Raw genomic sequence first — 11,320 nt, forward strand, 5'->3', positions numbered from 1 at the left:
ATGGATTTTCTTCCACTTTTGTATTTATTGTTACACTGGTTTCACTTTAGTGCTTTAATTAAATATTTGTTTCATTTCAAGTTTGAAGGAGTTTTTCTTGGTCAAGTATGCATACTTCAACTTCCTTCATGTAACGTGCCCAAATTATTCGAGGTGTATGTACAATAGTTACATGATTCTAAAAATATTTTATCGGTTGTTAAATAATATGAAGAATCTCGTGTTGCTGCTTTAAACCCATTTCCGGTCTTCAGAAACGGTTAAAATAACAATATTTATACTCTAATGTTAAGTGGGTTTATCCGACTTAATCCATATTTTACCATTTTTAAATCCACAATTTAAAGACTGTTTTGAAGATATTTTATATATGCTTGTGAAGACCAGCAGAACTCTATTCAGTCATGGTAACTGGCCGTGGTGCTGAAACGGTCAGTCTTGGGTTCTTCTGCCTATTTTCCTTATCTCCGTTCGTTAGAGAACATCTTCTAGAACTTTTGCGTCCTTTCAGTCTCTCAATATGTTTAGAATTTAAAAGTATGATATTCGTCCATATTCATATATTTTAAGTTTATTTCTACTGTTCAGTCAAGGTCGGACCTAAGTTTGCGCTACTTCAATATCTAGACCTTATCATTGTGTTTTATTTATTTGTTTGTTTACATATTGTGACATGTATCATTTGTTTAAAGGAAATTATGCAATCATAACTCGTTTTTTTTTCATTTATTTTCTACTATTTTTTATAATTATATGTTGATTGGCAATCGCTGTGTTTTAATTATTTTTACAGGGGGAATAATTCTAAAACACATCTCGTAGTGTAGAAAAATAAATGCGTCTATTTGGTAATTTCTGTAGTTCATCAGACTGGACTCATAGTGCCGCTGTTGGTCAATATGTGAGTTTAGAGAGCAGATCTGCTGCAGTTCCACCCCCATCATCTCCATATTATTAGAGAGAGACAGAAGCTGAGCGCACAGTCTGAGAGGAAGAGAGAAGACAAATAACGGAGATACTGTATTAAGTATCCTTTTCTTTGACATACAAACTTTTTGCTAGCTCTAGTTACTTTGGATTTATACACGATTTCCTCCAGCTTTTTGGATTTATTTATTTCCTTTTGTCCTTCCGTGGTCTTCTGCAAAATGTCGGACAGAACAATGGCGCGGCAAGTACTGCTGTTTATTTGGTTTCTCTCTCTCAGTTCAGCTCTCGGGCAGGTCAGTTACTCCATTCCTGAGGAAATGGCGAAAGGCTCTTTAGTCGGGAACATAGCGCAGGATTTGGGTTTAGATTTAAAGAGACTGAACTCGGGTAAAGCGCGTATTTATACAGGAGACAGTGCTGAATACATCGAGCTGAATAAAGAAAGAGGAGTCCTCCTTATCAAAGAGAGAACAGACCGAGAGGCGCTGTGCGGACAGACAACGCCTTGCGCGCTACATTTACAGATTATTCTTGAAAACCCGATGGAATTTTTTAGCGTTACAATTGAAATAACAGATATTAATGACAACACTCCCAGTTTTGAAAAGAGTACGATTATTTTTAAAATCAGTGAATCAGTTATTTTAGGATCTAAATTTATGTTAGAGCCTGCTATAGATCTCGATGTGGGAATCAACGGCCTTCAAAGCTATACGCTAAAACCTACTGATAATTTTAATCTTATGTTTAAAAACCAACCAGGAGACGGGAAAAATGTTGAAATGATTCTAAAAAAGCCTTTAGACCGTGAAAAACAGCATGATATAAAATTAGTGCTCACAGCCATTGATGGGGGAGATCCTCAGTTGTCTGGCAGTATAGAGATACACGTTACAGTTTTAGACTCAAATGACAATGCTCCTGTTTTCTTGCAGTCAGTTTATAAAGCCACTGTAACAGAGAATGCGTCAAAAGACACTGTAGTGTCACAAGTGAGCGCAACTGACGCAGATGAGGGTTTAAATAGTAAAATAGAGTATTCTATTGCAAACAGACAGGGTGATGCCAGACAGTTATTTGGCATCAATCAAGATAGTGGCCAAGTTACAGTGGTCGGAATAATAGACTTTGAAAAAGCCCGCAATTACGAGATAAGTGTTCAAGCTAGTGATCATGGTGGTCTGACTGATTCGTGTAAAATCATAGTTGATGTAATTGATATAAATGATAATAAGCCAGTGATCAATATTATGTCCAAAACAAACGTGATAGCTGAAAATTCCGCGTCTGAGACGGTGGTTACGATGATAAATGTTCAGGATCTTGATTCGGGAGAAAATGGGAAAGTTCAGTGTTCAGTTAATGAGAACATTCCATTTACTTTGAAGTCCGCAAATGCCAATTTCTTCAGTTTAGTCACAGATGATGATTTAGACCGAGAGCGCGAGTCTGAGTATAACATCAGTGTGACGTGCGCGGATGAGGGCGTGCCCTCTCTCTCCAGCAGCGTCACTCTCTCCTTACAGATATCAGATGTGAATGATAACGCGCCTGTCTTTGACAAGAGCTCATATGAGGCCTCTGTTCAAGAAAACAACACACCGGGTCTTTCCATATTCACAGTCAGAGCAAGAGACGCAGATTTTAACCAGAATGCCCGTGTGTCTTATATACTGGAGGACTCGTCGGTTAACGGAGTGCCGGTGTCCTCGTTAGTGTCCGTTAGTGCTGATAGTGGAGTCATACATGCAGTACGATCTTTCGATTACGAGCAGATCAAAGATTTCCAGTTCCGCGTAAAGGCGCAAGACGGAGGAAATCCTCCTCTCAGCAGCAACGTGAGCGTGAAAATAATGATTCAGGACCAGAATGACAACGCGCCTCAGGTTCTGTATCCGGTGCAGTCTGGCGCTTCTGTGGTGGCTGAAATAGTGCCTCGGTCGGCAGATGTGGGTTATCTGGTGACTAAAGTGGTGGCTGTTGATGTGGACTCTGGACAGAATGCCTGGCTCTCATATAAACTGCAGAAAGCCACAGACAGGGCGCTGTTTGAAGTGGGCTTACAGAATGGAGAAATAAGAACTGTACGCCAAGTGACAGATAAAGATGCTGTGAAACAAAGACTCACTGTTGTAGTGGAGGACAACGGACAGCCCTCTCGATCAGCTACAGTCAATGTTAACGTGGCGGTGGCGGACAGCTTCCCTGAAGTGCTCTCGGAGTTCACTGACTTTACGCACGACAAGGACTACAACGACAATCTGACTTTCTATCTGGTCTTGGCCTTGGCTGTAGTTTCGTTTCTCTTTATCGTGTCTATCATCGCCATACTGTCAGTCAAATGCTACAGATGGAGACGCGAGCGGATGTTTTACAAATCAGGAGCGAATCTTCCAGTTATTCCGTATTATCCGCCTCTTTACGCAGATGTGGGGGGCACAGGAACTTTACAGCACGTGTACAATTATGAGGTTTGCAGAACCACTGACTCCAGAAAGAGTGATCTGAAATGCGGCAGACCTTGCAGTGAGAGCATCATTAGTCTGGACAGCAGCGGGACACAGACACTCACGTATGCGCAGAGAGGAAACGTGATCAATGAAGAATTTGAGGATCAGGTGAGTTTTGTATTTCACAGACTGCGTAGCAGCTTCCTTTTTTTTCTTTTTTTACAGCAAAAGCGTTCAAATCGTTCATTTTACCTAAAATAAGGAGCAAGTTGCTATTCACACAATTAGGCTGTTGTTTTCATGATGGAATCGTAGCTTTAGTTTGATGTCCCTGCCATTTATTTTCGCGTGTTAATGTTACAGGTAAAAAATATGGATTTTCTTCCACTTTTGTATTTATTTTGTTACACTGGTTTTACTTTAGTGCTTTAATTAAATATTTGTTTCATTTCAAGTTTGAAGGAGTTTTTCTTGGTCAAGTATGCATACTTCAACTTCCTTTATGTAACTTGCCCAAATTATTCGAGGTGTATGTACAATAGTTACATGATTCTAAAAATATTTTATCGGTCGTTAAATAATATGAAGAATCTCGTGTTGCTGCTTTAAACCCATTTCCGGTCTTCAGAAACGGTTAAAATAACAATATTTATACTCTAATGTTAAGTGGGTTTATCCGACTTAATCCATATTTTACCATTTTTAAATCCACAATTTAAAGACTGTTTTGAAGATATTTTATATATGCTTGTGAAGACCAGCAGAACTCTATTCAGTCATGGTAACTGGCCGTGGTGCTGAAACGGTCAGTCTTGGGTTCTTCTGCCTATTTTCCTTATCTCCGTTCGTTAGAGAACATCTTCTAGAACTTTTGCGTCCTTTCAGTCTCTCAATATGTTTAGAATTTAAAAGTATTATATTCGTCCATATTCATATATTTTAAGTTTATTTCTACTGTTCAGTCAAGGTCGGACCTAAGTTTGCGCTACTTCAATATCTAGACCTTATCATTGTGTTTTATTTATTTGTTTGTTTACATATTGTGACATGTATCATTTGTTTAAAGGAAATTATGCAATCATAACTCGTTTTTTTATTTATTTTTTACTTTTTTTTTTCTTTTTTTTTCTTTTTTGTATTTATATGCTGGTTGGCCATCGCTGTGTTTTAATTATTTTTACAGGGGGAATAATTCTAAAACACATATCGTAGTGTAGAAAAATAAATGCGTCTATTTGGTCATTTCTGTAGTTCATCAGACTGGACTCTTAGTGCCGCTGTTGGTCAATATGTGAGTTTAGAGAGCAGATCTGCTGCAGTTCCACCCCCATCATCTCCATATTATTAGAGAGAGACAGAAGCTGAGCGCACAGTCTGAGAGGAAGAGAGAAGACAAATAACGGAGATACTGTATTAAGTATCCTTTTCTTTGACATACAAACTTTTTGCTAGCTCTAGTTACTTTGGATTTATACACGATTTCCTCCAGCTTTTTGGATTTATTTATTTCCTTTTTGTCCTTCCGTGGTCTTCTGCAAAATGTCGGACAGAACAATGGCGCGGCAAGTACTGCTGTTTATTTGGTTTTTCTCTCTCAGTTCAGCTCTCGGACAGGTCAGTTACTCCATTCCTGAGGAAATGGCGAAAGGCTCTTTAGTCGGGAACATAGCACAGGATTTGGGTTTAGATTTAAAGAGACTACAATCAGGTAAAGCGCGTATTTATACAGGAGACAGCGCTGAATACATCGAGCTGAATAAAGAAAGAGGAGTCCTCCTTATCAAAGAGAGAATAGACCGAGAGGCGCTGTGCGGACAGAAAACGCCTTGCGCGCTACATTTACAGATTATTCTTGAAAACCCGATGGAATTTTTTAGCGTTACAATTGAAATAACAGATATTAATGACAACACTCCCAGTTTTAAAAAGAGTACGATTATTTTTAAAATCAGTGAATCAGTTATTTTAGGATCTAAATTTATGTTAGAGCCTGCTATAGATCTTGATGTGGGAATCAACGGCCTTCAAAGCTATACGCTAAAACCTACTGATAATTTTGATCTTAAATTTAAAAGTCAAACAGGAGACGGTAAAAATGTCGAAATGGTTCTAAAAAAGCCTTTAGACCGTGAAAAACAGCATGATATAAAATTAGTGCTCACAGCCATTGATGGAGGAGATCCTCAGTTGTCTGGCAGTATAGAGATACACGTTACAGTTTTAGACGCAAACGACAATGCTCCTGTTTTCTTGCAGTCAGTTTATAAAGCAACTGTAACAGAGAATGCGCCAAAAGACACTGTAGTGTCACAAGTGAGCGCAACTGACGCAGATGAGGGTATAAATAGTAAAATAGAGTATTCAATTGCAAACATGCAAGATGATGCTCGGCAGTTATTTGAAATAGACAAACATAGAGGCAAAGTTACAGTGGTCGGAATAATAGACTTTGAAAAAGCTCGCAATTACGAGATAAATGTTCAAGCTAGTGATCATGGTGGTCTGACTGATTCTTGTAAAATCATAGTTGATGTAATTGACATGAATGATAATAAACCAGTGATCAATATTATGTCCAAAACAAACGTGATAGCTGAAAATTCAGCGTCTGAGACAGTGGTTACGATGATAAATGTTCAGGATCTTGATTCGGGAGAAAATGGGAAAGTTCAGTGTTCAGTTAATGAGAACATTCCATTTACTTTGAAGTCCGCAAATGCCAATTTCTTCAGTTTAGTCACAGATGGTGATTTAGACCGAGAGCGCGAGTCTGAGTATAACATCAGCGTGACGTGCGCGGATGAGGGCGTGCCCTCTCTCTCCAGCAGCGTCACTCTCTCCTTAAAGATATCAGATGTGAATGATAACGCGCCTGTCTTTGACATGAGCTCATATGAGGCCTCTGTTCAAGAAAACAACACACCGGGTCTTTCCATATTCACAGTCAGAGCCAGTGACATAGATTTTAACCAGAATGCCCGTGTGTCTTATATACTGGAGGACTCGTTGGTAAACGGAGTGCCGGTGTCCTCTTTAGTGTCCGTTAGTGCTGATAGTGGAGTCATACATGCAGTACGATCTTTCGATTACGAGCAGATCAAAGATTTCCAGTTCCGCGTAAAAGCGCAAGACGGAGGCTCCCCTCCTCTCAGCAGCAACGTGAGCGTGAAAATAATGATTCAGGACCAGAATGACAACGCGCCTCAGGTTCTGTATCCGGTCCAGTCTGGCGCTTCTGTGGTGGCTGAAATAGTGCCTCGTTCGGCAGATGTGGGTTATCTGGTGACTAAAGTGGTGGCTGTTGATGTGGACTCTGGACAGAATGCCTGGCTCTCATATAAACTGCAGAAAGCCACAGACAGGGCTCTGTTTGAAGTGGGCTTACAGAATGGAGAAATAAGAACTGTTCGCCAAGTGACAGATAAAGATGCTGTGAAACAAAGACTCACTGTTGTAGTGGAGGACAACGGACAGCCCTCTCGATCAGCTACAGTCAATGTTAACGTGGCGGTGGCGGACAGCTTCCCTGAAGTGCTCTCGGAGTTCACTGACTTTACGCACGACAAGGACTACAACGAAAACCTGACTTTCTATCTGGTCTTGGCCTTGGCTGTAGTTTCGTTTCTCTTTATCGTGTCTATCATCGCCATACTGTCAGTCAAATGCTACAGATGGAGACGCGAGCGGATGTTTTACAAATCAGGAGCAAATCTTCCAGTTATTCCGTATTATCCGCCTCTTTACGCAGACGTCGGGGGCACAGGAACTTTACAGCACGTGTACAATTATGAGGTTTGCAGAACCACTGACTCCAGAAAGAGTGATCTGAAATACGGCAGACCTTGCAGTGAGAGCATCATTAGTCTGGACAGCAGCGGGACACAGACACTCACGCATGCGCAGAGAGGAAAACTGATCAGTGAAGAATTTTGTGATCAGGTGAGAATTTTTATTTTCAGTTTTTGTAGCAGCTTGTAAGACAATTACAATTTTACATATAATTGCAAGTAAGCAAGGCTGTTGCTTTTATGGTGGCATCGTAGCTGTAGTTTGTAGTATGTCCCTCCTATTTATTTTCTAGTGTTAATTGTACAACTCATATGTGGGTTTTATGCTTATTTTGCATTTATTTTGTTACCTTGGTTTCCCTGTCGTGCTTAATGCAAGATTTGTTCAATTTCCAGTTTAGGGAGTTTGTCCTGGTCATGTATGCATACGTCAACATTCTTAATGTCTTTTGCCCAAATTATTTGTGTTTTCAGTAACTTTCTTTAATATATACAACATATGTTTTATCAAGTAATAGTTGTGATTTTGTTTTGATTCTAAATAATTTCAACGTGAGGTGTAATTACAATATTTATATGATTCAAAATTATTTTATCAGTTTTAAGTAATCTGAAGAATCTCGTGTTGTTGCTTTAAAACCATTTCCATTCTTTAGAAAGATTATTATTTCAGGCGTATCTGCTTTAACGTGAAGTGGTTATATCTACCTTATCCATATTTAAAAGTTTTTAAATCCACAATACGTTTTTTTTTAACTGTTTTCTTTTATATATACTTGTGAAGACCAGCAGAACTCTATTCAGTCATGGTAGCTGGCCGTGGTGCTGAAACGGTCAGTCTTGGGTTCTTCTGCCTACTTTATTTCTCCCTTGCATCCGTTCGTTAGAGCACATCTTCCAGAACTTCTGCGTCCTTTCAGTCTCTCAATTTGTTCAGAATTTAAAACTATTTTTTCGTTCATATTCATATATTTCACATTTCTCTTTATTATTCCGTTAAGCGCACACCTATGTTTGTGCTAATTCAATATATAGTCCTTTATTATTATTAGTAGTAGTAGTAGTAGTAGTATTGTTACTTTTACAATTTGATTAAAGGAAATCATGCAATCATAACTCATTTTTTTTTTGTCGAGTTGTATGCTGATTGGCAATCGCGACAGCTGTATTCTAATAATTTTTACAGGGGGAATAATTCTAAAACACATCTCATAGCGTAGGAAAAAATGTGTCTATCTGGTAATTTTAGTAGTTCATCAGACTGGACTCATAGTGCCGCTGTTGGTCAATATGTGAGTTTAGAGAGCAAATATGCTGCAGTTCCACCCCCATCATCTCCATATTATTAGAGAGAGACAGAAGCTGAGCGCACAGTCTGAGAAGAAGAGAGAAGACAAATCACGGAGATAATGTATTTTTAAACCTTTTTCTGGAATTACAGACACGTTTGTTAGTTCTCGTCACTTTGGATATGTACATGATTTCCTCCAGCTTTTTGGAGTGATTTATTTGTTTTCTGCTTGAATCTTCCCTCTGTGGTCTTCTGCAAAATGTCGGACCGAACAATGGCGCGGCAAGTACTGCTGTTTATTTGGTTTCTCTCTCTCAGTTCAGCTCTCGGGCAGGTCAGTTACTCCATTCCTGAAGAAATGGCGAAAGGCTCTTTAGTCGGGAACATAGCGCAGGATTTGGGTTTAGATGTAAAGAGATTAAAATCGGGTAAAGCTCGTATTTATACAGGAGACAGCGCTGAATACATCGAGCTGAATAAAGAAAGAGGAGTCCTCCTTATCAAAGAGAGAATAGACCGAGAGGCGCTGTGCGGACAGAAAACGCCTTGCGCGCTGCATTTCCAGATTATTCTCGAAAGCCCGATGGAGTTTTACAGTGTTAATGTTGAGGTGCTTGATATAAATGATCACACACCATTTTTTGAAAAAAGCCAAATTATATTCAGAATTAGCGAATCTGCGTCCATTGGTACCAAATTTACAATAGAACCTGCTAGAGATCTTGACGTTGGAATGAATAGTCTGCAGACATATATATTAAAACCGACAGATAATTTTGCCTTGAAATTCAAGAGCCAGCCAGCGGGAGGACAAAATGTTGAAATGATTTTACAAAAGCCTCTAGATCGTGAGAAGCAGGAGCACATGTTTTTAACATTAACAGCCATTGACGGAGGCGATCCTCAAATGTCTGGAAATATTCAAATAAATATTATTGTTTTAGATGCGAACGATAACACTCCAGTTTTCACACAGTCAGTTTATAAAACAGCTGTAACTGAGAATTCACCAAAAGAAACAGTTGTGACGACAGTTACAGCGTCGGATCCAGATCAAGGAGTAAATGGTGAAATAATATATTCAATAACAAACACGTTAGATAAAGTACGAGACATATTTGAAATTAACGAGACTGATGGCAAAGTAAGATTGATCGGTTTGGTTGATTATGAACAAGATCTGCACTTTGAGATTCGCGTTCAAGCTAGTGATCATGGAGGCTTTACTGATTCTTGTAAAATCATAGTTGATGTAATTGACATCAATGATAATAAGCCAGTGATAAATATTATGTCTAAAACAAACGTGATAGCAGAAAATTCCGCGTCTGAGACGGTGGTTACGATGATAAATGTTCAGGATCTTGACTCGGGAGAAAATGGGAAAGTTCATTGTTCTATTAATGAGAATATCCCTTTCACGTTGAGGTCGACAAATGCCAATTTCTTCAATTTAGTCACAGATGGTGATTTAGACCGAGAGCGCGTGTCTGAATATAACATCAGTGTGACGTGCGCGGATGAGGGCGTGCCCTCTCTCTCCAGCAGCGTCACTCTCTCCTTAAAGATTTCAGATGTGAATGATAACGCGCCTGTCTTTGACAAGAGCTCATATGAGGCCTCTGTTCAAGAAAACAATACTCCGGGTCTTTCCATATTCACAGTCAGAGCCAGAGACGCAGATTTTAACCAGAATGCCCGTGTGTCTTATATACTGGAGGACTCGTCGGTAAACGGAGTGCCGGTGTCCTCTTTAGTGTCCGTTAGTGCTGATAGTGGAGTCATACATGCAGTACGATCTTTCGATTACGAACAGATCAAAGATTTCCAGTTCCGCGTAAAAGCGCAAGACGGAGGCTCTCCTCCTCTCAGCAGCAACGTGAGCGTGAAAATAATGATTCAGGACCAGAATGACAACGCGCCTCAGGTTCTGTATCCGGTCCAGTCTGGCGCTTCTGTGGTGGCTGAAATAGTGCCTCGTTCGGCAGATGTGGGTTATCTGGTGACTAAAGTGGTGGCTGTTGATGTGGACTCTGGACAGAATGCCTGGCTCTCATATAAACTGCAGAAAGCCACAGACAGGGCTCTGTTTGAAGTGGGCTTACAGAATGGAGAAATAAGAACTGTTCGCCAAGTGACAGATAAAGATGCTGTGAAACAAAGACTCACTGTTGTAGTGGAGGACAACGGACAGCCCTCTCGATCAGCTACAGTCAATGTTAACGTGGCGGTGGCGGACAGCTTCCCTGAAGTGCTCTCGGAGTTCACCGACTTTACGCACGACAAGGACTACAACGACAATCTCACTTTCTATCTGGTCTTGGCCTTGGCTGTAGTTTCGTTTCTCTTTATCGTGTCTATCATCGCCATACTGTCAGTCAAATGCTACAGATGGAGACGAGAGCGAATGTTTTACAAATCAGGAGCAAATCTTCCAGTTATTCCGTATTATCCGCCTCTTTACGCAGACGTAGGGGGCACAGGAACTTTACAGCACGTGTACAATTATGAGGTTTGCAGAACCACTGACTCCAGAAAGAGTGTTCTGAAATACGGCAGACCTTGCAGTGAGAGCATCATTAGTCTGGACAGCAGCGGGACACAGACACTCACGCATGCGCAAAGGGAGAGACTGAACTTTGATGATTGTGACGATCAGGTGAGAAATATTTTTACAGCTAATTTATATCTCTGCTAAATAAATTGTCTCTGCAATACTTAGAAATATATTACGTTATTTTTATCAGAACAGAAAATGACACGAATTCATTGCTGTTGTATTTTCATCCGTTTGCTGTAATTTGGTAATATTCTGAAATACTATGGCACTATAGCCGAGTAATACTTTGTCCACTTTAACC

At 39.9% G+C, this 11,320-nt stretch overlaps 1 protein-coding gene across 7 annotated transcripts in view; it reads left to right on the forward strand.

Moving 5' to 3' along the window:
• LOC113067282 (protocadherin gamma-A2-like) overlaps nt 1–11,320 on the forward strand; it is a 93,837-nt gene that overhangs the window by 12,819 nt on the left and 69,698 nt on the right. Inside the window, exon 2 of one of the 7 annotated variants that reach the window (XM_026239649.1) lies at nt 1,137–3,548. The exons of 4 other annotated variants lie outside the window; for them this stretch is intronic. In XM_026239649.1, the coding sequence (XP_026095434.1) occupies nt 1,149–3,548 (2,400 nt within the window). In that variant the 5' untranslated portion in view covers nt 1,137–1,148. Of the gene's footprint in view, nt 1–1,136; nt 3,549–4,617; nt 7,320–8,508; nt 11,119–11,320 lie in introns of those variants that run through there. 2 more of the 7 variants (XM_026239654.1, XM_026239653.1) reach the window with 2 other exon arrangements.

Source organism: Carassius auratus, chromosome 50, assembly GCF_003368295.1.
Source record: "Carassius auratus strain Wakin chromosome 50, ASM336829v1, whole genome shotgun sequence".
In the NCBI taxonomy this organism is placed as follows: domain Eukaryota; kingdom Metazoa; phylum Chordata; class Actinopteri; order Cypriniformes; family Cyprinidae; genus Carassius; species Carassius auratus.